At 38.1% G+C, this 26149-nt stretch overlaps 16 protein-coding genes across 16 annotated transcripts; 9 read left to right on the top strand and 7 right to left on the bottom strand.

Moving 5' to 3' along the window:
- Positions 1–160: 160 nt before the first annotated feature.
- ZYRO0G08184g (uncharacterized protein) lies at positions 161–724 on the bottom strand (the record flags this gene model as incomplete). The annotated part of the gene is made up of 1 exon (XM_002498306.1): positions 161–724. The coding sequence occupies one exon, from the start codon at positions 722–724 to the stop codon at positions 161–163; it is 564 nt and encodes a 187-aa protein (XP_002498351.1).
- Positions 725–2049: 1325 nt separating this feature from the next.
- Positions 2050–3315, bottom strand: POS5 (NADH kinase; the record flags this gene model as incomplete). The annotated part of the gene is made up of 1 exon (XM_002498307.1): positions 2050–3315. The coding sequence occupies one exon, from the start codon at positions 3313–3315 to the stop codon at positions 2050–2052; it is 1266 nt and encodes a 421-aa protein (XP_002498352.1).
- Positions 3316–3667: 352 nt separating this feature from the next.
- On the bottom strand, positions 3668–4142 carry MMS2 (E2 ubiquitin-conjugating protein MMS2; the record flags this gene model as incomplete). The annotated part of the gene is made up of 2 exons (XM_002498308.1): positions 3668–4073; positions 4132–4142. The coding sequence occupies 2 exons, from the start codon at positions 4140–4142 to the stop codon at positions 3668–3670; spliced, it is 417 nt and encodes a 138-aa protein (XP_002498353.1).
- Positions 4143–4353: 211 nt separating this feature from the next.
- Positions 4354–6318, top strand: MAD1 (coiled-coil domain-containing protein MAD1; the record flags this gene model as incomplete). The annotated part of the gene is made up of 1 exon (XM_002498309.1): positions 4354–6318. The coding sequence occupies one exon, from the start codon at positions 4354–4356 to the stop codon at positions 6316–6318; it is 1965 nt and encodes a 654-aa protein (XP_002498354.1).
- Positions 6319–6521: 203 nt separating this feature from the next.
- On the top strand, positions 6522–7352 carry LCL3 (Lcl3p; the record flags this gene model as incomplete). Its single annotated transcript, XM_002498310.1, has 1 exon — positions 6522–7352. One exon carries the CDS (start codon positions 6522–6524, stop codon positions 7350–7352), a length of 831 nt encoding a protein of 276 aa, XP_002498355.1.
- Positions 7353–7405: 53 nt separating this feature from the next.
- On the bottom strand, positions 7406–9280 carry GUP1 (O-acyltransferase; the record flags this gene model as incomplete). Its single annotated transcript, XM_002498311.1, has 1 exon — positions 7406–9280. One exon carries the CDS (start codon positions 9278–9280, stop codon positions 7406–7408), a length of 1875 nt encoding a protein of 624 aa, XP_002498356.1.
- Positions 9281–9983: 703 nt separating this feature from the next.
- Positions 9984–12326, top strand: SCY1 (Scy1p; the record flags this gene model as incomplete). The annotated part of the gene is made up of 1 exon (XM_002498312.1): positions 9984–12326. The coding sequence occupies one exon, from the start codon at positions 9984–9986 to the stop codon at positions 12324–12326; it is 2343 nt and encodes a 780-aa protein (XP_002498357.1).
- Positions 12327–12821: 495 nt separating this feature from the next.
- Positions 12822–13025, top strand: COA2 (Coa2p; the record flags this gene model as incomplete). Its single annotated transcript, XM_002498313.1, has 1 exon — positions 12822–13025. The coding sequence occupies one exon, from the start codon at positions 12822–12824 to the stop codon at positions 13023–13025; it is 204 nt and encodes a 67-aa protein (XP_002498358.1).
- A 545-nt stretch (positions 13026–13570) lies between these two features.
- Positions 13571–15847, top strand: NAB3 (Nab3p; the record flags this gene model as incomplete). Its single annotated transcript, XM_002498314.1, has 1 exon — positions 13571–15847. The coding sequence occupies one exon, from the start codon at positions 13571–13573 to the stop codon at positions 15845–15847; it is 2277 nt and encodes a 758-aa protein (XP_002498359.1).
- Positions 15848–16300: 453 nt separating this feature from the next.
- On the top strand, positions 16301–17446 carry ZYRO0G08382g (MINDY family deubiquitinase; the record flags this gene model as incomplete). The annotated part of the gene is made up of 1 exon (XM_002498315.1): positions 16301–17446. The coding sequence occupies one exon, from the start codon at positions 16301–16303 to the stop codon at positions 17444–17446; it is 1146 nt and encodes a 381-aa protein (XP_002498360.1).
- Positions 17447–17707: 261 nt separating this feature from the next.
- ZYRO0G08404g (uncharacterized protein) lies at positions 17708–18643 on the top strand (the record flags this gene model as incomplete). Its single annotated transcript, XM_002498316.1, has 1 exon — positions 17708–18643. One exon carries the CDS (start codon positions 17708–17710, stop codon positions 18641–18643), a length of 936 nt encoding a protein of 311 aa, XP_002498361.1.
- Positions 18644–18801: 158 nt separating this feature from the next.
- On the top strand, positions 18802–19116 carry PRM3 (pheromone-regulated protein PRM3; the record flags this gene model as incomplete). The annotated part of the gene is made up of 1 exon (XM_002498317.1): positions 18802–19116. One exon carries the CDS (start codon positions 18802–18804, stop codon positions 19114–19116), a length of 315 nt encoding a protein of 104 aa, XP_002498362.1.
- RSA1 (Rsa1p) lies at positions 19113–20078 on the bottom strand (the record flags this gene model as incomplete). The annotated part of the gene is made up of 1 exon (XM_002498318.1): positions 19113–20078. The coding sequence occupies one exon, from the start codon at positions 20076–20078 to the stop codon at positions 19113–19115; it is 966 nt and encodes a 321-aa protein (XP_002498363.1).
- A 734-nt stretch (positions 20079–20812) lies between these two features.
- Positions 20813–21196, top strand: MPC1 (pyruvate transporter MPC1; the record flags this gene model as incomplete). The annotated part of the gene is made up of 1 exon (XM_002498319.1): positions 20813–21196. The coding sequence occupies one exon, from the start codon at positions 20813–20815 to the stop codon at positions 21194–21196; it is 384 nt and encodes a 127-aa protein (XP_002498364.1).
- Positions 21197–21323: 127 nt separating this feature from the next.
- DDC1 (Ddc1p) lies at positions 21324–22994 on the bottom strand (the record flags this gene model as incomplete). Its single annotated transcript, XM_002498320.1, has 1 exon — positions 21324–22994. The coding sequence occupies one exon, from the start codon at positions 22992–22994 to the stop codon at positions 21324–21326; it is 1671 nt and encodes a 556-aa protein (XP_002498365.1).
- Positions 22995–23267: 273 nt separating this feature from the next.
- APL5 (Apl5p) lies at positions 23268–26072 on the bottom strand (the record flags this gene model as incomplete). Its single annotated transcript, XM_002498321.1, has 1 exon — positions 23268–26072. The coding sequence occupies one exon, from the start codon at positions 26070–26072 to the stop codon at positions 23268–23270; it is 2805 nt and encodes a 934-aa protein (XP_002498366.1).
- Between the last annotated feature and the right edge of the window lie 77 nt (positions 26073–26149).

The following is a 26149-nucleotide window of genomic DNA, read 5'->3' on the forward strand; positions in this document are numbered from 1 at the left end:
TCAATCGGGTAGCAATTGTGAAAGGGACAATATGGATATCTGGTATTTTTGTGAATGTTATTATAATTGTTATTATTTCAAGCTCTTCTCTACCAAAAGAGCTTAAAAATAAAGCAAATAGCGCCGCGCCGTAGGCAAATCAATTGTGTCAAATGTCGAATCATGCAGCAGATTCGATTTCACCTCTTTTGAACATCGGTTGACCAGGATCTAGCTCGATAAAGTGGGCGTCCGCCTCTGCTTCTCTCTTGAACATTGGTTGACCAGGGTCTAATTCCACAAAGTGAGCCTCAGCCTCAGCTTCCCTCTTAAACATCGGTTGGCCTGGATCGAGTTCAATAAAATGTGCATCAGCGTCCCTTTTGAACATGGGTTGACCTGGGTCTAACTCAATGAAATGAGCATCGGCTTCTGCCTCTCTCTTAAACATAGGCTGACCTGGGTCCAGTTCAATGAAATGGGCTTCAGCCTCAGCTTCCCTCTTGAACATTGGTTGGCCTGGGTCCAATTCGATAAAATGGGCTTCCGCTTCTGCCTCTCTCTTAAACATGGGCTGACCCGGGTCTAGCTCAATAAAATGAGCTTCAGCTTCCCTCTTGAACATTGGTTGGCCTGGGTCCAATTCGATAAAATGAGCATCGGCATCTCTTTTAACTTCTTCCACAGGAGCTGTCAAACCTGCAACAGCACCAAAAGTAACCCCCAAAGCAATAGATAATCTCATTGGATTTGATAATAGTTATAGTAATAAAGTCTGAATTGGGATTGAATCAAAGTAAATCGAGTTGAACAATAGGATTATTGTCACCAACTCTTAGCTGATGTTATATTTTACAAAGGGATAATAAGAAACACTCAAGAACGATCAACTCATCTTCAATGCAGTACATTTATATACAATTTTTTTCTTCAATCTGTGTACTGTTCCAAATAACAATTAATCTCAATTGCAATATAATTTGGGGAAATCGAAGCTACTAACTGATTACAGCTAAGTTTACTTGAAACATCTTAATTACAATAAGAGCCTTACCTGTTCCATACAAGGCAAGCCACAAGTTGTCGATCTTTCTTTTCTGTCATTTAGTGTTGTTACTACTACTACTGTCATCAATTATCAACATGTTTTCACTATGGCCACAACTCGCTGTCATTGAGAAACTCTTTGGGAAATAACGACGGTGTGTCGTCGCATTAAAAAACCGAGTAACAATAAATAAAGGAAAATAAAAAGAAATTGATTAGAGCACCAAGAATGAATCTTCCTTGAAACTGATTTGTTTGAGGTATGCAATATGTTAATATTCACTTCACTTCATCTTACCTCTTATCCTTACTATTTTCCCTGCGGAGTCTGTGCTTTGCTTTCTTATTTAGACTACTAATGGCCATTTTAAGTTTTAAGGCTACGCATCAAGTGAACTAATATGTGCCTGCTGTGCCTGTTAGCGACTGCTCTCCAGATTAACCCACTCGATAATATTGAATGATGCGTTGCCAACGGATAAGATGAGGTCTAACAAATACCGGCTGAACTTCGTTGCGATGGTTACCACCTTCATAGAGATATGTTTAAAAAATTTTGAAATTAATTTTTATGATTAATATTAATTTTGGTATTCTGTACAACTTGGACGACACACTGACGCCGATGCCCTAAATGGAATACCCGGTGCGTGCCGGGTAACAACACATCGGGTGTATATAAGGAGCTGAAAAATTTCACTATACCTCTTTTCGTTACTTCACTTTTTTCTTTCATAAAAGGACAACGCTAATTCAACAGCCATTCGCAACGTTAAAAGCATCTCAGCGAGGTTGAACCCATTTGGCGTTCTGACCCATGACTCATGCGGATATTGTTGCTTCAACATGCTTGGACTGGAGATTAAAATTTACTGATCTTGGGTGCAACGGCTCATCTGTCGTCTGTTTTATACAGATCTAAGGGTTAACCTTCGTGTTCCCGTATGGGAGTTGTTGCAAGGATCGCTAAGACATATGTTAAAATTAATTTTTTTTTCTTTTCACATTTCGTATATACCTAGGCTAGTCCGTTAGATCTCTTTCGAGTTCCTCTTCCTTCTGGGGTTTTGTCAACCTGAAACTAGAATTAAATCCTAGTAGTTCGTTAAGACCCCTGGTCCAGTCGTTCTCGGTCTTGGCAATGCAGTAGATTCCTGAGTTCTTTATACTCTTCCTCCTCTCGCTGACTTGTCTCTTGTTGGATGTGCTTGGTAGTTGCGAACCGTTCAAATAGATGGTCCCCACTTCATTAACTACATGAATTTCATCACCGATTCTCAAATCTTCCTGTGGAATACCATCTACTGATAGTTTGACCATGGCGTTAGCAGGTCCCTGTGTAGCTTTTGAACCGACTCTAACTCTAATGTGAGAGGAATGGGGTAAAATTAATGGTCTGAAAGAAAGCGAACGGGGACAAATTGGTGTTAATAAGATACTAGGCACCAAAGGTGAAACTATTGAGCCACCTGCTGATAAAGAATATGCAGTTGAACCAGTTGGTGTTGAAAATGCAACACCGTCAGCTGAAGTTCTTGTCAAAAAATCACCATCGATAAAGATATCCAAGTTGGCTAAATGTGGTGAATTACCTCTGTGAAGAAAAAGATCGTTCATTGCGTGTAGAGAGGTTGCCAGCGAGCAGTCCTCACTTTGCCCATTACGGATAATATGGCACTCCAATCTAGTTCTATGCAAACATTTAGCCCTTGAACTAATAACTTTTTCGAAAACCCTTCGATGTTCTTGGTAATCAAACGGCAGTAGAAATCCCAAAGTACCCAGTGAAAAAGCCAATACTGGTGGTACTTGCCTATTGCCGAAAATTGACACTGCACGTAGAATAGTACCATCACCACCCAACGTAACCAATAGATCGGTTCTACTCACAATTTCTTCATCAGTTCCTGTATACAAAATGTGAGGTTGATGGGGGTCTTGACGTGGTGTACTTCTAAAATCTTGAGCAATCTCATCAGCAACATCTGGTTGTACAATAACGTTGATTTCGGGAAACGAGTCGTGTAAGTATGAAATAAAATGAACCATTGAACTCCTTGTAGTTTCTGTCCATGGTTTCTTGGTAATAAAAACATTTTGCATAGGCTTTTGCCATATCAAAGATTGCAATTTCGAATTAGCTGACGTTACGAAATCTGGTGAGGTTGCTAGTCTTAAATCCTGTACTGATTTCAAGGACACATATTTCGAATAATCTCGTATCCTAATAGCAGGGTATTCTAACGAGGTATAAAACCTACCAAGACGTAGTGGCACCCTTAGCAGCATTGAGATAGTGATGATACGTTCTTTGACCGTGAAGTGGCACTACTCCCTATATTCAATTTTTTGCACTTTTATAAGGTTGAGTTTGAGTTACTTAATACTTTTTCACTCTAATGAAAAAGATCAACTGACTCATAACAAGTGGAGTGTTTATAAGACAATCGAAGAATAATTCGTTAATTTCATTGACATTGCAATGTGCTTGACCAGTTAAACCTTGTGAAATTTAGTTGAAATGAATCTAATCCTAATTCAATTAAATTTAAAAGGGTTCTAGCGTTTATCACATATATATATATATCGAAAGGAAAGCTGTAGAAGGAAATGCTTAAACTAGTTATCGTTACGTCAAAATTTAAAATGTAGATCCTTCCTTAGGTTGCGGTAACTTCTTATTTGCAGGAGTTGCCATCTCTTTTCTTAGCTCCAATAGTATAGTCTCCATATTGTAAGCCCTTTTCCAATCACGCAGAGTATGAAAAGTTGATGGGGTGACCTGTCCAGTCTTTGAATCCACACATGGAAGGTTAATCTTCGATATAAACTTAATCGTTGGTGGATGATCAGGATAATTAGGTCCACATTCTATGGATAGCGAATAGATTCGATTTTCATGATTACTGTGAGGTGGACCCAAAATTGTACCGTTCCATGTTGTCATACTAATATCATCACTATCTGCTAATCCATAACTACAAGATTCGGGTCCCAAACCTTTTTCACCTTTCTCTAGCTCTTCTAACAATCTAAAACTTCTTGGTCTATAAAACGGGTTAGTAAATGTATTCTTGTCAGCAGAGGATTCATATGCATACATACACTTTGGACATTATAACGTATATATTCTTCCAGCTACTATTACAACTGAATCAATCAGTGAGTAAACTGTTGGCTTTTAGTTCCTATCACTTTACAAGTAAAGATGGGTTTAAGTATAGATCACGATTGTTTCGCCCCTTCGGGTCACTTAATTTCAATGCATTCACCACTATAGACTAAACATCGCGAGTAAAAACGATCAGAGATCTTCGTCGAGACACGATGGTTAGCAGTAATGGTGGGTCATCTCCATTTTTGGAGAGTCCTGTCCATGCCTCTCCCAAGATGAGCCCACAGACTGATCGCCAAGTAATGTCATTACAATACAAGTTAAACACTGTACAGAATGAATTTGAAATTGAAAAACTGAGATTACAACAGCAATCGAATTTGTTGGATAAGAAATATAGAAATGTTGTTGAAGAATTGGAGAAGGCATTGGATGATACCAAGTATCTTTATGAGACTAATGGAAGATTGGAACAAGAATTATCAGATTTGAAAAACAGTTCGAACCAAAACGACGATACTAGAGATGAGGAATTACGAAGACTGAGGTCTGAATTACGTGCTAAAGATTATCGAATTGATGAGTTGGAATCAAATTACCAATCTAAGCTATCAAAATTGGAAAGGAAATTAGAAAACAACCAAGTGGAATCTCAGAGTTCACAGACATTACTCAAAAGGTATGAAGAGGAGATCTCAAAACAATCAGGCCAGATCAAGATGTTGCAGAGAGCCAACAGTGAAAAGGACGATGAATTGGCTACTTTGAAGGCATCTAATGTGGTGACACAACATCACAATTATTCCACAGAGGATTTACAAGAATTGACAGTTACAAATAAGATGTTGCAAGATCAATTGCAATATTCGAAGGAATTAGAAGAGGCCAACATGCAACAGGCAGGTGAACTGAAAAGGTTGAGGATGACAAGCGAGTCACAAAATTTCTGGAAAAGTGAAAATGAAAAACTGCAAAATAAGGTAGAACAGCTAAATCTTTTAGAAAAACAATTCCAGGATTCTCAATTGGAAAACGTTCAACTAAAATCACAAATCGCATCTTGGGGGCTCTATACGGATGGGAAACAAAGTCCTGAGGATATTGTTCGCGATTGGACACTAACAAAGAAAGAATGCATTGTATTGAATGACGAAAATAAAAAGATTAGATTTGATTTGATGAATTTGAAAAATCTCAATGATGAATTGGCCCATGAGCGTAATCAACTATTAGAGTTAAACAAAAACTATGAAGCCAATATCATTAATTTGAAAAAATTAAACCATGAAGTGGAGCAACAAAAGCAGTTATCATTTGAAGAATGTAGACTTCTCAGAATCGAGATGGAGGAGCTTTCTAAATTCTCTAAGGACTCCAATAGAGATGCAGATGCGGGCTATGGATCACTTGTAGATAGCTATAAAAATCAAACTGAAGATTTAACTGGTGAGTTGAAGAAATTGAACGATCAGTTACTGGCTCGTGAACCTGCGACGAAGAAACGTAAGGCAAGTGATCAATTGGGACTCAATTATTCTCAAAGACTTAACGAACTACAATTGGAAAATGTTAGCCTGTCAAGAGAATTGAAGAAATGTCAAGATACCATTACGATTCTCGAAGACAAAATCAAAAATCTAACGGAGTTAAAAGAAAAGAAGATACGTATCTTACAATTACGAGATAATCCTTTACTCAAGGACCAATTCGTGAAGAGGAAACAGTTGGAACTTCTCAAGAAGGAGAATGCAGATCTTTTACAATTTGCGCAGGCCAATAATAACGGTGACAAAGAATTGGAGTCGGTCCCCATATCAGTTTACGAATCCATAAACTTTGAAATCAAACAACGAGAAGAAGGATTGTTCAGAGCGAATAAAAAGTTTGTCAGGCTCAAAGAAGTATTTAATAAAAAATCATTGGAATTTATCGATGTTGTGAATTCCTTATTAGGCTTCAGATTAGAGTTTCAACAAGATGGTAAAGTGAAGATAATTTCATGTTTTAAACCGGAAAGATCATTGGTGGTAGATTTAAATCAAAATACCTTAAAATCGAACCTGGATCGAGATATCGAGGATTGGGAAAGTCTTCTTCAACTTTGGGTGGATCAAAGAGGCCAGATACCTTGCTTCTTGGCAACAATTACCCTCAAATTGTGGGAAGAATCAGCGTAAATATACACTTCCATATACACATGCTAAATAATCCTTAACTCCTGTATCATAATGCGAATTTTTCCTCTCTCCCAGTAATACTACTACAGCTCTATTTTTTTTCATTCGTTACCTAAGGCGGCGGCGACTCACAAACATAGTTAACTTATATCAAACTAGTCTTTAAAAGACGAATCCGCTATCTAGGATTATCTGACTTATTGATGGGTGACAATCGAAATCTGCCCGTCACCCAACCAAATTCTATCAATTTCAATGTGGTAATACTCTCTATATTTTTTTCAGGATCGTTTATTGGTGCTTGGGCCTTTTTCAACAGATTTTTAAAACAATACACAAAGGCTACTGAGATACCCCAGAACGTATTTCGTAAACGTTGGTTGTTTGGAAAAGTGACTGCTGTAGGAGATGGTGATAATTTCCACTTTTTCCATGCACCTGGCGGTTTGATCGCTGGTTGGGGTTGGTTAAGGCCACTACCTGAACTCAATAAATCCGATCCGCCAATCTCATCTTCCAAAGTTGGATCATCAGTACCAATTCATAGGAGAATTTTTGATTCAATATTCGGTAGAAATAAAACGAGAACTGCATACTCCAACTATTTCTTGGGGTTACCGGTACCTTATAAGAATAAAAGAAATCTACCCACAATATCCATACGTATATGTGGTGTTGATGCACCGGAAAGAGCTCATTTTGGAAATCCTGCTCAACCATTTAGTGAAGAAGCACTCATCTGGTTAAGACATACACTGATAGGTAAATGCGTTTGGATTAAACCATTAGCAGTCGATCAATACAACAGATGTGTTGCCAAAGTAGAATATTGGACTTGGACCGGTTGGAAAAATGTCAGCTTAGAGATGGTTAAGCAAGGTTTAGCTGTGGTTTATGAATCGAAGACATCAGCAGAATTTGACGGCGAAGAAGATAAATACAGATTTCATGAAATGGCGGCAAAGGCTCGTAGAAGAGGTATATGGTCTCAAAAACAGTTTGAAACACCAGGGGAATACAAGAGGAGGATTTAAATAAAATAAATAAGCAAACAAACAAATAAATAAATACACAAAAAATACTTCGCTTAACATCTTATGTTAATACCCTTTCTCTTTTCGTGTTCACGTTGTTCAAACATAATTTGAACCATGATGAATAGAAAACCACTAGCCAAGAGGAAAAATCTAAGACCAGCAACGGTTCCAAAAATTTCTTTTAAAAAATCTTTGGTTCCCTCAGTTCCCATACAAAATCCAAACAAATTGGCAATTACCATCACCCAAATGTTAACCACACCGCCAGCGGCACAAAGATGTCTGTACCAAGATCTATCAGAATAACGATTCATGTATTTAGTGGCAAACATTTCTGGTAATAATAATAAAACGATTAGCCACCCCCATAGCAATAATCTCAATTTAATATCGTGCCAAATAGCCACAAATGAAAATACCGCCAATGAAGTTAGAATTCTGTTTTGAGAACCGCCAAGTGGAATATAAATATAACGAACCACCCACTTGTTAAAACTCCTATGCCAAGCTCTCCAAAATGCTAGACAGCTGTAATTGTTATAGACGCAACGAATCATGTTTTCGGGAGTATCGGTACAATCCATAAGTGCCCATAACCTAAACAATCTCCAGGGGATCAATAGTTTTAACCAAACGACTGTTAAACCAAATAATCCAATCATGAAAATTTGAAATGGCGAATCACCATACCATGCCTTTCTTTGGGTAATAGCTACCACATATGCAAAATGGACGATAACTTCCATCGTTAAGAAACAAAATGCAAATCTAATGGCATAGACTGTTGTGTTTCTAAGTGAAATTGAGGGCAGTGTGACTCTAGTTTGGTATAAATAATCATTAAAAGTAATGGTAGGACCTGCAATGAAAAGAGGAGTATAAGTCACATATGCAATGTAATGCAATAAATTGTAATCATGCAGAGGATGAGGTGCAACCAATCTCTCTTTTTCTTCCAAAGGATGTTGATTGGATCTTGTTTTATGAAGTTCGAGACTAGAACCTGTAGCTGAACCGCTTGCATTGGACATAGGAGACTCGCTTCGACTTCCAGGAGGACTGACTTTTCCCAATGATTTAAGGGCAATAGAAGAGTTATTAATATCTGCAGATTGTTTCTCCTGCCATTTTTCGAGGAAATCCATGTTGTAGCTCAGTATCTTTAATAAAGTAAAGTTAAAGAAAACATCCCATCGTGGTATTAAACCTTGGAATTGACCATCTAAGCATGATAGTATTGATGAAATACTACCATAGGAATATCTACTGTATTTTTGGTTAAAGAATAAAAGTGAAATACCAAATGTCCATGAAAGTAAAATTGCCAAACGAGGGTTAAATTTAAATGCACTACCGATGCTAAATGTAATCAAAATCTCTGCAAAATATTTGAAACAATTGACACCAAAAGCTGCTACCACAAACGCAATTCCGAAGATAAAATCAAAATATACTTTGGATATTTTGGTTAACTTTAAAGTAATTCTTTTAATGCTTGTATGCAAAACCATTACCCCCAACAAAAGCGGTAGGTTATCTCTGAAGAAACTGTATTGCAAATCACTATTATCAACCTTGCGACCGAATATCCATCCCCGGCTCAATAGCGGTTCATAAAGTGAGTAATTGGGATTTTCCTCACTACTTGCATCCATAACACTCTTAATTGTTAGCGGCACCACTATGACAAACGCTAAATAGTAAAACTTAAACTCCCATGTCTTCCACAGAGGTGATTGTATCGCTAAATCGCCAAAAGGACCTTGCTTAGACACTTTGGAACTAACCCTACCTCGAGGAGTCGCATAGATCTTGGAAAGTAGCATCTGGCGTCTTCTATCTCTTGATGAAGGTTCCAAACGGTGATCCAACACACCAAAGGAGAAGAACCTCTGCAACCCATCTGTCAATGCCTCGAGTACCATCTTTTTGATATATCTTGCTTAAGATTAAACTAACGTTTTTGTGTAATTAGTAGTATGGGACACAAAAGGTTTATCTGCTACCAATGCTGTTTATTAATGTTTGATCATAAGTGAAGAAGGTACAAAAGATTCTTGTTAGTTTGAAATCAGCACGAGATCATCTTTAAAGATCTACAGCCGATTGACAGCCGTACCAGGGTTTCCTGATCCAATGACAGTGCGTAATCGATTGAAATGACTGACGATCGGTTTGAAGCATCTAAGTCTTGTGATTATATGATTCCAATCTCAAAGAAATAATGCTACATTTATTTGGTCCCATTAGAACTTTTACCAATAAAAGGCTCACTTTTATCAATATATAAAAGTTAACTTTCTATTGCTACTATATGTCGAGATATCGTATCATGGCGAAAACAAGGTGGAAAAATTTGGTAAAAAATAGTAAAACCTTGTACAAAATACCAGAATAGAGAATCCACTTGAATTGAATCAGAATTTCATCGTCTTGAGCTTCAAACAATTCAATGTTCAACTATTTTTATGCTGTCGAAATATTTTCAAAAGATGCTAGTCGCGTTCTAATATGGAAAGGGAAGAAAAAATAATAACGTAGATTAAAGAAGACTTACAGTATTTATTTATTTGACAGTATAGAAGCTCTAAGAAGCAGTTAGGATTAATTTCCACCCAATTTGATATAATGTTCTGGTTCTCAAAGACTGGGATCAGCTCGAAGTATACCTTCTCTGCATCACCGACTTTTATTACAGAACCATGGAGCGTTTATACAGGTAGACCAAAGGATACTTCCACAAGCTCATCAGGACCATCAAAAGTATCCATTTTCATATTTGATAAGAAAAGATTTGAAACACATCTCTTAACATACGGAATCATTAAATCAAAAAACTCCTCACACGATAAAGCACTAATAGCAGAAGCTTATGAAGTTTTAAGGAATCAAGTTGGCAATTTGGCCAAGTTGAAGCATCCTAATATTTTACATGTGGTGGAACCTTTAGAGGAACACTCTAAGAATTTTATGTTTGTCACTGAGTATGTGACAGGATCGCTGGAATCAGTTTTCACCAATGTTGATGAAGAGTTAAATTTCTTTAAGGGACACGTTAGAGAAGACATTGTCATACAGAGAGGAATATTAGAGATTACGCAAGCATTGGAATTTATTCATAATAGAGCTAGCTGTGTTCATCTGGATATTCAGCCCAGATCTGTTTTCATCAACGATAACTCTGATTGGAAAGTAAGTGGATTCGGGCACCTTTGGAATTTACCACAATCAACGAATAGTGCAGAATATTTTATGCAACAATTTGATCCCCGAGTGCCACCATTTATGCATTTAGCATTGGACTATACTGCACCAGAAATCGTTCTTGATAGCACAGTTTCATTCAAGAGTGATTATTTTTCACTGGGATCTCTGATATTAAAACTTTACACAGGTAAAAGTCTTCTTAATTCAGAGAATTCATCAAGTCAGTACAGAGATGAATACGCTAAGTTTGAACGCAAACTAGTTAATAGATCTTGGGAGGGCGTCATTTCAAATATACCACACAATTTAAAAATATGCATGCCTAAGCTGATGAATCGTGATATTTACGAACGTTATGAGAACATATCAGATTTCCTCAAATGCGATTTTTTCCAAGATCCTCTAATGAAAACGCTGAACTTTTTAGACGATTTACCTACAAAGGATAGGGACGACAGATTATTATACTTAGAAGGTCTAGTCGAATTACTACCAAAGTACCCATCTTCACTTCTACAAAGAAAGTTCTTAACAGTTCTACTTCATCTTTTAAGCCAATTATGTGGTGACGTGAAACTGGATGCAGCTTCTCTATCGATGGACGTCCATTTGATCATAAGAATTGGTTCTACATTATCACAACTAACGTTTCAAGAGCGTGTTTTCCCTGTATTGGCAGATAAATCTAATTTCCCACATATTTTGAAGCATGCCACTTTGCCGTTGGCGGAAAATATATCAACATTAAAGGATAAAATTCGTCAAGATGATTTTATGCAAGTTATTTTAAAACCGCTTATAACCTATGTTTTCCGTGATATGAAAGACGAATTGGCAGTACCTACTCAGGAAAAACTTCTGGAAAAAATGGCAGTACTCACTGATATTTTCGATTTCCTTACCGTGAAGAGTTTTCTGTTACCGCTTTTATCAGAATTGTTTGGCAGGACAACTAGTCTTACGGTTAAAACCGCGTGTGTATCATGCTTCCAACTGCTCATCGAACGTAAAAATGTGGACACTGATTTGACATGCCAAGAAATTTTGCCACTATTTCAGTCGATGAAGACAAGAGACCCACGTATTTTGATGCAGTCGCTCAATTTATTCGAAACTGTCCCCCATGTCGTCAAGAGTGAAAACCTTTTGGTAGAACAATTACTTCCTTTGTTGTGGAGATACTCTTTGGCCCCAACATTACAAACGTCCCAATATGCTCAATACCTGCAAACTACTAATAAAATTACTAGTGATATTCAACAGAACCACATGGAATCGCTTTCCAAGACGAATCGCTCCCAGGATGCCAATGGGACTCGGGACTTCAATAGATTGATAGAACCTACTAAGATCAACGACCCACCACGTGAAGATACAGATACAAAGAATGCCAATAGCATTGCCACTCCTGCTATTCAACCAGTGAGAAAGACGAGTGCAAACAAAGCAAGTACCCCACTGAATCCACTCACTGCAAAGTTCACGGAAGAACTTCCATCGAGATCCAAATTAACACGTCCACCAAGGCGGCCGGAGGTAAAAACAACAAAACTTGATGAGGATGATTTCGATGAATTCGTATCTGCAGCATCACCAACTCTGTCCCAGAGAAACATAAATGTATCACAACCAAACGGCACGGATTCACCAAGTTATAATAGTCTACAGACGCCACAAACTTCTGGGGGCTCCAACACACAAACAGTAAACTCTATATCACTTCCTCCCGGATTCTCAGTACCATTACAGCCTAGTAAGAAATAGAATTCAATTATATAGAACAGTAATAATATATCTGTCGTAACGTATTATGCCAATTGTTAGCGCCGTGAGCATAGTGTTTACCCGGCCCCTCCTTCTATCCAATAGCCGTGAAGGAAAAATAAAGGTAAAAAACAAAAAAAGCGGGATGAGTATCTAAACTAAAGAAATCAAGAGACTTTGTAGCAATAAGGCAGGAAATAAACCACGTATACGATCGACTTCACCAGAATTATCACTGTCGCTACAGTTTGTTTTTAACTAAGGTTTCCATCAGGCACACGACCTTCCCATATTTTCTTCACCGCTCCACACCAAAATTCAGAAATATATCTGTTATTATTTATTACTTACTGTCTATCACATTGACGGTTTGAACTCCTGTATTTATTTGTGACTCCTGTGAATACTATATTACATTTTACCATATTCGTATTAATTCCAATATTGGCCCGTTAATTTATAAACTTCCCATCGATCGATATCAAGATTTTAAGAATGAGAGCCGCAACTAGAATTAACGTTACCAATAAATTATATGTGAGTACCTTCCTGGTGGCATTCTCATCAGTGGCACTGACGTCGATTTTTCCCTGCCCTGCTCACTCCCTAGATTCTGACAGTCCAGCAGATGAACTGCCGCAGGACGAAACTAAGCAAAGTCAGTTGTTAAAGAAACGAGAACTTCAGGGAAAGTTTTGATTATTTATTTTCTTGTAAAAACAAAATATGGTGTGGTTTAGAGATTACAAGCCAGCAAATGGTGTGTTATTTTCCATCGGTACATCATGGATTCAATAAAAGCACAATGATCCAAGGGATAATTTAGGGGAAAACTTTCTGGAGCGTTGATCCTTGATCATTTGATCTCTTTCCCACTTTGCATGTAAATTGATTGGTGAAATGTTTGGAACCGGAGTTATAGGGTGATTAAAAAAAAAAAAAACACCCCTTTTTTGTAGAGCAAATTTTTGTTAATTAACTGGAGGTGCTGATACAATTACCAAAATTCATTTCTGTATAATAAATTATTATTCTTATTATTATTACTATTACTGTAATTTCTTATTGTGAGCGCTAGTTTTGAACCCTGTTACCCGGGTCTAATCGGCTATAGGGCGTAGCTGAAAAAAAAATGTCTAACAATAAAAAAGGACGGGATGAAAAGTATTTCAGTAAGGAACTGATCTTATTGCTGATGAGAGTGAGTGAAAGTACACAAGGATATCATATTTGTTAAGACGGTTATGTCTGATAATAACGGAGCTTATGAGCCCGTGACTGATACTGATAATGTTGGGTCCCAGACGGAGGCTTCCGGTTCCTCTGAAGCACAAGATGCGATGAAGTCTATTTTAGCCAGTGTGGAGGAAGCCAAACAGAATGCCTCTGACAGTGATGGCAATGATGATGAGGAAGAAGGCTCAGACGACCTGTACGAAGATAAATCGGGAAGTGAAAATGATAATAAGGAGACCGGCAGTGCTAATGAAGAACAAGAGGATGAAGAAAACACCTCCCAAGGAAGTTCCAATAAAGAAGAACTAAGAGATGAGCATAGTTCAGAAGGCAGTGATGAGGAGAGCTCAAAGGAGAAGGATGTGAAAGTAGAGGAAGCGGGCGAAAAACAGACAGAGGAAAAGGAAGAATCCTATGATGAGGATAACAATGACAATGACAACAGCGAGAGTTCTGAAGAGTCTAATAGAGCACAAGAGGAACAGGACGAAGAAGAAATGGATGAAGAAGAAAAGTCAATCGAGAATGGGGTAGATGAGGATACCAAGCCTGCATCTGTGCAGAGCTCTCTTAGAGATGCGACTATCCACAATGAATTGTTACAAAAGCAAGCTAATTATATTATGGCCAGTGATATGTTAAATTTGGCTGAGTTTCAGGAACTTTCATCCCGCGATAAGGTTGCTGCTATTGTTAATATGCTAAATTCAAATCCAGACACAGCTCTACCTACATCGGGTAGTAGTGTTACGAATAACAGTGAGAGCGATGGCTTTCCCGAACAGACGAATTGGCCAAGACCAAGCGTGGATGAGAAACAGAGGCCAGATTTGAATGGACCAATGACTGCGGTAGAACGTGAGCGTTATAACAAGTATTTGCGCGGCGAAAATAAAATTACGGAGATGCATGACATTCCGCCAAAATCAAGACTGTTCATCGGTAATTTACCGCTTAAGAACGTTTCCAAGGAAGAATTGTTTCGTATCTTTTCACCATACGGTCATATTTTACAAATTAATATTAAAAATGCGTTTGGATTTATTCAATATGATAATCCTCAGAGTGTAAGGAATGCGATAGCGCATGAATCCCAAGAGATGAATTTTGGTAAGAAATTGATTCTAGAGATTTCTAGTTCAAATGCAAGACCACAATTCGATCACGGTGACCATGGTACAAACAGCAGTTCTACTTTCATTTCATCATCGAAAAGACCATTTCAACATGAAGATAATGATGCTGCGGACATGTACAATGATAACCAAGGCTATAAGAAATCAAAGAGATGTGTTCCAGCCTGTGTCATTTACGTTAAGAGGACAGCCGATAGGAGTTATGCCAACGAAGTATTCAGCCATTTTAGACGTGGTACAGGTTTAGAAACCGATATGATTTTTTTGAAGCCACGTATGGAGTTGAGACGTATGATTAACGATGTTGCCTACGACGGAGTTTGGGGGGTTATTCTCGTCAATAAAACAAGAAATGTGGACATTCAAATTTTTTACAAAGGCCCTCAAGGTGAAACTAAATTTGACGAATATATCAGCATTTCTTCTGATGATGCAATTGCCATTTTTAACAATTTGAAGACAAGCAAAGGTAGTGGCGGTATGAGCGCCAGTAGGGCACCACCACCAACTACTCTTGTTGGTGCACCTAACCCATATGCAGCTGCTGCACCACCTCCACCACATCAATCCTATTATGGTGGTTACGGTCTCACTCCACCAATGGCTCAACAACCACCAATGGCCCCTCAACAGCCACCTTACGTCCAGGCCGCTCCCTCTGCATATGCGCCATATGGAGCACCTGCACCTGCACCTCCAACCGCTACACCTTATGGTAGGTATCAACCTCAATTGGCACAACCAATGCCTGCAGCACCACCCCCACCACCTGCCGCTGCTGCTGCTGCTGGTGACCCAGGTCAGCATCAACTGCTAGCAGCTATTCAAAATCTACCACCTAATGTGGTTTCCAATTTACTAGCGGCTGCTCAACAACAACAACAGCAACAGCAACAACCTCAAACTAACCAGCAACTACTTGGACTCTTACAATCGATGCAACCACAACCACAACCACAACAGCAACAGCAACAACAGTTCGCATCTCAACCAGTACCACAACCACAGTTTCAACGACTCCAACAACAACATTTTCCTCAACCACCAGCACCCTTGAATTCTCCACCACATCAAACTCAACAACCACAGCAGTCAGCAGGTAACAACGTCCAAAGTCTCTTGGACAGTCTGGCTAAATTGCAGAAGTGAGCGCTTGTCTTGGTTCCACTTGGTTCTTGCGTAACAATAATTATTTTTTTGGGAATTTGCAATATCTATCTATACTTGCCGTAACGGGATTTACACCGAATTTCACAGCTGCATAAACGATAAGCACTCTCTACTTCTACTTCTATCCTTTACATTTGATTCTAATGAGCTTAAAGACGTTCGAATTCAAATTATCCAATTTTGTATAATCATCTTATCTCATCGGCTAGTTGACTACATATGTATTATTCTTTTTTCTTAGTCCGGTGATACCTATCCAAGGTGCAGATCATCTTCGGACAGTCGTTCAATCAAGTTCCGGGATTCTCTTAAAGGTACTAATACTTAACACCGCATCACCATTCAATAATTAGTAACAATTCGATACCCATTCATATCAACTATCAATACTGAGTACTCATAAAGGGTATATTCTAATTGAAGCTTTACATAATGAGTCTTTCCTTCGCTACGAAACCGGTACAGGTTAATGGAATTCCCCATAGGATTCTTTTACAGAATGACAATGGGCCCTGTGCCCTATTAGCATTGGCTAATACATTATTACTAGCGCCCAGATATGCTGCTGAGGCAAGAGAATTGGCGACCCTAGCTCAACATAGTTCTGTTAAATTGGAAGATTTAGTTCAAGTTCTAGCTAATATAGCTATAATGAGCCCCAATGGTGCCAATACCGATGTTAATCAGTTGTTCCAAATATTGCCACAATTACATACTGGACTTAACGTCAACCCAATTTTTAACGGTTCCTTTGAAGATGGCATTGAAATGGCAATCTTCCGTCTTTACAACGTAGGAATTGTTCATGGTTGGATTATCGATGGTGATAGCGATCCAATCGCTAGGGAACATGTATCCAAATATTCATACGAGAGTGCTCAAAAAATTTTGCTACAATCGTATGATATCCAAAATGGTTCTTATAGCCCACATAACAGTCAAGAAATCATCGAAGATGCTAATTACATCAGATCGTTCCTGGCAAGATCTGCTACGCAGTTGACAGATTACGGATTAGTACATCTAAAGGAAATTTTAGTGGAAAAATCCTATGCTGTACTCTTTAGAAATGATCATTTCTCAACGATTTACAAATACGAAGGTGAGTTGTTTACATTGGTAACAGATTTGGGCTATAAGAACAGACCAGACATTGTTTGGCAATCCTTGAAATCTGTTAATGGATCTGCAGATGTATTTTATACCGGTAATTTCATCCCTGCTACACAAGCTGCTCAAGAGGGTCCAGAACAGCCAATTGATTCAGATGCTGCTGTTGCTACAGGAGCAACTTCAAATCCTGCAGTAAATGGTGGTGGGGTTAACAACCCATTTTTGGGTGAAGGTGAAAGTGAAACATCTGCGCCATACCAATTACAACAGATTGAAGATGATGAAGCACTAGCAAAAAGATTGCAGGAGGAGGAAGATGATCGTGCAGCTACGAACATGCAGAGAAGTTACCAAAGGAGAGAGAAGAAGAAAACGGTAGCTGAGAATGGGAATGGCAATGGTGATGGCAACGATACCAAGTCAAGGAAGAGAGATAAGATTAAGAAGAGTTGTATTATCATGTAACATTGATCTTTAGTTTGTAGCAGTTATAGTAGTACTAGTATAGAATAAAGTGATGTTGATTGTTGTGATGTTCATGCGGATGACTATTTTGTTTCAGCCTTACCATATTTAAATAAGGGAAGGCCGGGGGACCCTATAAGGATGATAAAAGGTGGATGAATCAAGTGGCAACTTATCAAAGTCAACTACATAAAATTGACTTCAACAACAACAACAACCAAAGGATAGGTCAGGCACAGGTCGTAATTAGTTTTTTACCCAATGGAAGAGGTCAGAAAGTTCAGATTCAGTTTAAGAGAAGCGCAGAGTGACAGAGGTGTTATTAAAGTTTTTGGAAGAGCAAGTCGTAAGGATCCCAATAGAATTGCTCAGAGGGATAACCTGTTTTATGATGAAAGATCCCTGAGTCGTAATCATGCGCTACTAGGTATAAAATTGATGGAACCATTAGCAGATGGTATTACCATGGATCAATTCAGGATTTACGTTAAAGATTTAGAATCTACCTATGGGATTGTAGACTTGAACTCTCAGGAGTCTGATCCATTTGTAATTGACTTGAAAAATGGTGAAAGGTTTGGATTGATCAAATTGAATAACCCCATCTCTGTTAATCAACGCCGTGGTGCTAAATTGAAATTCCAGATTGACGTGGATGATGTTGGCGAGGATGAATTTGAATGCAGAGTTAGTGACGTTTCATTCGATGACAGCCCATTGGTAACAAGACCGTCCACATGTGATAATGAAATTGAATTTCTCAGTATGTTACAAGGGTTTTCGCCATCCGACTCTGAGTCTGAGTCTGAATCTGAAGGTACGCCTTGTGCACCAAACGACGACATGGATTCCGTCTCAGAAAATTCATTCTATTCTGAAACAAGTGAAAGTTATGCGTTGGTAAATCTTTATACTTTGCCAAAAGTTGACATTTGGGATGAAGACGATGAGGAGAGTGACGTGAGGAAGGAAGATTTCAAAGTAAATGAGGAAAGAATTGGTAATAAGAGACCTTTGCCTGATGCAGACGATGAAGATGCTCAAGATGAGGGTCAAGATATTCAATTCCGACCAAACAAAAGGGCTAAGACAGGAATTGTCTCTAAGAGAGATATTATTACGGGAACTATTGGGTTTTTATTGGGTTCAGTTGGTACTATTGGGTTTTTAATTGGCATTGCTGGAAGGTTAGAATAGTGTAATATTTTTTTTTGTTTTGGATTATATAGGTGTTTTGTTGTGTTAGTTTAATGAAACAATTCTGATACAAAGGTAATATATAAGAGTATGGGAAAATCAACTGTGTATTAATTTATTGGATCATCCAGGTTGGTGAATTGAACCAACCAGCCACTATGTCTGATAACGAAAAAGTTGATAAAACTGAACCAAAAGATTCTTCTGTTGAAGTATCGCCCGTTAAACGAGTTAAGAGATTGGAAAAGAAACCACTAACGCCAACGAAAGGCAGAGTTAGTAAACCTGCAAGACAGCGTACAGTATCACCACGTATGAAGGCCAAGCAAGTAGCTTTGGCGACAACCAGAAATCCACAACAACAACAAAGGCAAAATAAGGATTCATTCTATCGAGGCGCCTTGTTGGGTTCGTTCTTGGGAGCGACACTGAGTACTGTAATTACCAATGCCATTGCTAAACTGTTAGGTTAAGATTTACCCCTTCTAGCATTATTGGTATTATTGTGGTTACCGCGTGTATAAGGTTTTCTAGCATTTCTCTGTTTATCATCAGGCGAACCAAACAACTTAGATTTCTCCTCGGCGGTTAACTCGTAATCCAAGAGGTGAGAATCTCCTAATTCTTTAATAAACTGCAGTAATTGCACATTCTCTTGGGCCATTTCTCTTTGAACAATTTTAACATTCAAATTAGACTTAGGATTTGTTCTATTAACTTGATTTTGAATATTTTGAATGAATTGCTTTTGCTTCTTAGTCTCATGTAAAATACTATGACCCTTTAACTCTTCTTCTTTGACACCCATCCTTTCCATATGTTCCTTACGTTTATTTGAGATCTTTAATAACCACATTTTTTTTCTTTCCTCCTTCCATTTTGCGATATCTTCTTCTGTAGCTAAAGTTATTGAAGTTCCTTGAATGGTAGAGGTCGAGCTTGTTGCTTCATCACCATTTGCTTCATTACCACCATCGACATCGCCATCATCATCATTCTCTTCTGCATCTGACTCTTCAATACTCGGTTCGTTTTTCAACGGTTCCTTTCTAGATTCTTTGATTGTTGGAACTGGAGAATCTTTTACTGGCGCCAGCGCCTGCGGTGTCGCCATATAAGGTACGTTTGGTGGAGGATAAACAGGTTGGTTCCAATACGAACCATATGTAGTTGGTTGCGGTGGAGAATAGTATGGAGCTGGTGCTGGTGCTGGTGCTGGTGCTGGTGCTGGTGCTGGTGCTGGTGCTGGTACTGGTACTGTCATAGGAGGAGGCTGACCATATTGATATTGTGGGATATAGTAAGGTGAAGGACGATCTAACTTTTGCCTTTTGACATCATTCTCCAATGTGCCTGACGAAGTTGGTCTTGGCAAAGCCCTACCATAGGGGGGAGGATCAGGATATGGAGAGCCATAGGAGGAAGGGTTGTACATCCTAGGATTTTCGCCAAATGAGCTTGAGATGAGATGAGATGAGATGAGATGGTTGAAATGTTCGATTTTGAACTGAAAAAATGTCAAAGGGAAACCGAGTTAGCGTATTTGGACGCTATTTCCTAATACGGAAACAAAATTTAGTACTTGCCAATTTAGGTATATTATCACGTGAATATCACATGTTCTTAGTTCACGTGACACTTGTACTAAAACAGTAATTGCTGAATTACCCAAAACCACTAGCTTTCCTAAAGGGGTAATTGAACCTCATCAGACAAAGAAAAGAGACACATGACCCCTCAGTTTTTCCGAAGGTAACGGAAAAACTCCTGATCGGCTCCTACTAGGAACAAATCACGAATTAATATTTTTTTTCTTTGCCCCTCACAAGAATCGAAATGAGGGGAGGTCGTTTAAAGTAGTAGGTAACCCCAGGATTTAAACAAACCAAAAAAATGTGGATAAGCGTCACTCAAAGGCTAATACAAGAAACTAACACAAACTGTCCTTTGGAAGTTCCAACTCAATTTTATAGTCGTTGAAAGAAAGAAGAAAAAAGACTCCATTCTTTTATTCCTTAGGCTTCAATTCTGTTGTATCAGTTATTATTCGTTAATCCAACAAACGATCCAACAAACGTTCTAACGAAGGGTTTAAAGAGAACACTATCCAGCATTTTTTGTCAGTATTTTGAAACCCTCATCTCCATTACATCAACGAATCAGCTAATCATGTCTCAACCGGTCCAACGCGCAGCTCAAAGGTCTTTGATTTCCAGATATGTCAACAAAGAGACTCTCAAATACATTTTCACCACACATTTCTGGGGTCCTGTCTCGAATTTTGGTATACCCATTGCAGCTATCTATGATTTGCAGAAAGATCCCACTTTAATTTCAGGAACAATGACAAGTGCATTGTTGGTTTATTCCGCCGTCTTTATGAGATATGCATTTGCAGTCACTCCAAAGAACTTCTTGCTTTTCGGATGTCATGTCATTAATGAAACTGCTCAGTTGGGTCAAGCATATAGATTTTTGGATTACAACTATTTCAGTTCTCCTGAAAAACAAGCAGCTATCAAAGCTAAGTATGCCACCGTTGTTCCAAATTAGACACGGAAAAAGAAAACCAAAGCCAAGACCAAAACCAAAACATTCTCATATTGCTTTATTCTTCAATTTAGTTTTGTCATTATTCATATTATAAGTAGCAACGAGTCATAATGAAATTAGTATCCATTCAATCGAATAGACCCTTTGGTCTATTAGGTTGTGTAGGGCCTAATCCTTCTTGAGATTCTTGTGTACTACGGTCATTTATCTCTCTCTTCTGCCTCTTTTGTTCATCCTTTAATTCTTGTAAATATTTGCGTTTTTCTTGCTTTAACATGCTTTGTTTATCCATTGGTTTAAGACTATGATCTGGTTCCAATGGTCTTTGACCCCAACCGACTGTTGTGCGAGATCTCTCTGCTGGTGCCGCCAGCAAAATTTCTTCGTTAGGTTCCGGTTGTTCCCTCTTGAGTTCTTCTTCTTCATGGTTCCATACACTCAATGGATGTTCATCATCTTCTTTGACAAACAATTGTCTTGTTATACTACTTTTATTCGGTATACTGCCGCCCATATTTTTTAATGGACTTCTTCTTGTTTCCTTGCTCGGTACCGAGGAGGATTTTAATGGACTAACACGAGGTAAGAATGGTTCAGCTTTGAAAGGTTCTCTACTAGCTCTTGTATTTGGCGAAACAGTGGCTGTCGCCTTGGTAATTGCGTTTTCATTTTCGGCATTAGCCATACCGCTACTATCAGTTATTTGTACGAGTTCAGATTTAACATCGGGTCTGTTTAACTCTACCAGCAATGGTTCGCCACGATGACAAAACCATATGTTTAAATTACCACTCAGGCTTGATTTCCCCGATGACCCTATACTCATAAAATTTTTAAAATCTTTTAATTTGAAAACAATACTTTTAGTACCATCGTCTCCCTTATCTCCATTGTTAATTTCTTTGAGGAAAAGACAGTGGCACTCCAAATCAGACGTGCTAATGGTATTGCTTAGGCTTATGTTGTTTCTTAAAACGTCGTTATTTTTTCCATAGATAGCCTTAGTGAAGGCGGTTACACATAATTTTTGATGGCTTATTTCCAACTTCATCTCCTCTGTAATATTTGGATTACAATTGTCAAGAAAATTTTTGATGAGAGCTTGGTTGCAACAGACGAGATTAATCTCATCAGCCATGGTTAATTGATTCATATCCTTGGGGTTTGGTTCATTATTTTCATTGAAAAGAGCTGTTGATAGTTCACGTTCAGCCTCAACAAATATTTCAGAAAGTCTATGGTTTAATGTTTCCTGTACAGATCGCGATTTCGATCCATAGACATCTAAGAATTTTCTCTTGTATTTCAAATCGATGACAATAGGATCATATTTAATTGGCGTAAACTGAGGTGTATAATCCTTGCTTATCAAAGATGACATTTCGATGTGGATTAAAAGCCGATTTGCTAAAACATCAGGACAACTAGCAGTATTATTAATCGCTATTGTAAATTCATTTACAGAATCGCCATCAGGTTTCTTTGATATAGTTGTCAAATGTCTTCCATTCACTTCAAAAGAGTACAATTTCTGATCGGTACCATGAGAATCAGGTACTATCTGTACGCCGTCCTCACCAAATACAATTTCATATGGTTTAAATTCATAATCTTCAAAGAAACTGCGTGCAAACCTCACCTGACACAACGTCGTGTCCGTGGTATTGATGGCCCATGCAATGAGCTCGGCGGATGTTATAGTAAAGTTGATGTCTTTCCGTACTGTGGTTAAAGCAGAAACTGTACGAAACCATATATTGTGTTTTTCTGAATCCTGAAAAGTTGCCTTAAATGACATTTGCTAGAATTGTACTTTTATAATTCATCAAAGGTAGAAAATTACCTATCGTTCTGATTAGTGTTAGAGTTGTATAGATCAAATTGTTCTTATCAAGCTCGCTCCCGGCTGAAGAATATGACGAGGAATGACAGAAATAATAGTAAAAAAGGAAAAAGGAAAAAAAAATACGAAGAATGATATTGATGGGCCTACTTTCATGACTGTATTTATTTATTAGCTTTTTTTCATTTTTTTACAACGTTATTTCAAATTGATCAAATATATAAAGGGCTATATGACGGTGTCGTTAGAAACCTTAGGAGTTTCATCAACGCTGTCCTTCTTTTTTGATTTTTTGCTTGATGAATGCTTCTTTTTTTTCTTGCTCGACTTTTTCTTCTTGATAATTATCGTTTCCTCATCATTCTCGCCATTTTCTAAAGTTTCATTGGCTTCTAACTGTTGAGTTTCGAATTTTCTTCTTAATCTCTCCAACTCGTCTTGTTCCCCAGAGGTACTTTGACGCCTTGCATCTGAGGTTCCATCATGCGACGGCGAAACTAAGGGTTTCGAGAAATCAAACTTCTCCAATTTTGTGGGCATTCTTAGACTAATCTTGCCTCTGGAAGATGATGCATTTGTAGGTAAAGATTGTATACTAAGTGTTGGTGATTGGGGTTTATTTTCCACTACAACCTCATCCGAAAGCACATGTACTCTCTTCTTATGCTTCTTTTTACTCTTTCTTTTCCTCTCAGTTTCATCTTCAGTTCCATTGGTATTTTTATTCAATCTAATTAAATGAGCCTCTGGTTCATCCGCTTCTCTGTGGGAGAAATCTAACAACTGGGTACTTGCTTTACTTGTACGATCATTATTTTGAGATAGATAGAACGGATTAGATTCTCTTTCCGCTCTTTTGCGTGATTCTAATTCTTCATTATCCAACACATTTGGTTCCTCACTATTAGCCTTCGATTCGTCGGGTACATCGTAATCTTGGTTTTGGTAACTGGCACTACTGCTGTCATCAATCAATAATAAGTCCTCGGAAAATAGACCTTCATCATTTTCATTTTCTTCTTGATTTAAAACAGCTTGTAGTTCTTCTTCTGTTAAAAATGGAGTCTCACAATCTACTGAAATGCAGGACTGAAGTTTCTGCTGAGTGCCTTGAGAGATTGGTTTTAACTCGTAGCTGTTGAAAAAGCTAGGCAAGATATCAGTCAACAATAGTGGTAGTCCTTCTGTATCCTGTTCCATTGCTTCAGAAGCAAGTTTCAAAAATTCCATACATTGCACCGCTCGTTCTTGAACTTCAAAGGCCTTAGAGTAGCAGAGAGGCTCAAAATGTGAAAGCAGATCTGACAAAACAGATTTCACCCTTTCTGGATCAATATCCGTGGACCTATTACACCAATTGCTGAAAATCTTTAAAAGGGAAGGAATCAGGATTATCTCCACGTCTGCAGGGTAGTATTTCCTCCTCTGAAAAACAAGATTGATCAGATCATCGCCGTTTTCAATAAACGATGAAAATTCACCGAGAGACCAGAAGCAATCCTTCAGAATACTGGGTAAATGGTTATTAATCTCTTCGTTGTACAACACTTTTATTATTGTTGTCATTGTAATTTCTCTCATACTAGGGACTTTGATCATTATGTTTCGGAGTTGTTCACCTACTCTGTACCCCAAGGATTTATCACTGAGATCTTGGGATAGAATTGCCAAATCCCATAGAACAGCGTTGTACCATTCGAAATCATTGAGGTTGGCAAAATTGTCCATAGAGCAAATGTGTATTACTGCATTAACCATTTTTATCTTGTACTGTTCTGGAATGAAAATGGGAATTTCTCTGGTGGTTTCGAATCCACCTACCTGCAATAGTACGACATCTTGATCAACAAATTGTTTCAATAGTACTAATACAATATTTTGTAAATTGTCCTCGTCCACAATACCCTCTATAAGCTCAATCGCCTTTGATCTAATTGAAACATCCACATCGTTAAGAAGACGCATGACTAATTTATCAAATTGAGATATGAATGCAGTGTTAATTTTACCAATTTTGTAAAAGAGAACACAACTAATGTACCTTAAATTTGGATCGGATGAATCACAAAATGTATGTAATCGATCCAAACATTGCATTGCCACATCATAATCGTCTTCTTCTAACATGTGTCCTTTGACAATACAGTTAATCGATTCGTAAAGTACAGAAGTCGCCGTCGTAGAATCCATTAGTTCTAGAATCTTGGGTAAAAGTCTTGGTCTCAACTTAGGTTCTACTTTTGAAAGGTTGGTGAATAATTTCAACAGTCTAATAATAATCCAGTTATTTGATATTGTCACTAAAATTTCATACAATAGTGGAGAAAGTTGAATAAAAGGTTGGGGATTTTTTTTAGAAAGCTCACAGATGACACTGACTGCAGCTGAAACAACGGAAGTGTCATCGTCCTCCAACTTTGCGGCAAACTTGTCGAAATTATCCCTTAGCGCCTCTGGGAACTGTAAAAATACTTTAAACAGGGCGGTAATGGCTTTTTTACGAATGTATGGCCTCGAACTGTTTAACATGGTGAAAAGGTCATCACAGATGTCAGCTGCTAAAGGAGGTGTTATAATTGTAGATAATCCACTTAATGCAATGCCCACTTTAACCACGTCGTCTGTACCTGTGTATTTGAGATCTTTTTTCATTAAATTCGTTGCTAACATTAAAATATCAGGATCCTTGTAAAACGATTGTGATGCCGCCAAATATCCTACACGTTTCTGCTGCAATTTAGAGCTGCTCATGACTTCTAAGATGTGGAAATTTGCCCATGACATATCGAAACCATACATCTCTAAATATGTCAGTTTTAAAACAGCATTGGTCTTTAGATTAAAATCAGGAGAATTAGCCTCTTCACGACATTCACTAAGGGCTTGGGCTAGAAAATGGTTCAGCTTCTCTGGTGTTTCATTATTGGCACGTATACCCTTGATCAAATCCTTCAAGGATTTCTCGAAGAAAATACCAAATGGCCTTAACCTCTGTTTAACGTCCTCATTGGTTGGTGCATACAAAGATGACATAGCGCCAAGCTGACGATGGGAATCAGCACAATTTTCCTCTTGCCAATTGTTTCTTTTCTATATATTTCTAATAGTAA

This window comes from Zygosaccharomyces rouxii, assembly GCF_000026365.1.
Source record: "Zygosaccharomyces rouxii strain CBS732 chromosome G complete sequence".
Lineage (NCBI taxonomy): Eukaryota > Fungi > Ascomycota > Saccharomycetes > Saccharomycetales > Saccharomycetaceae > Zygosaccharomyces > Zygosaccharomyces rouxii.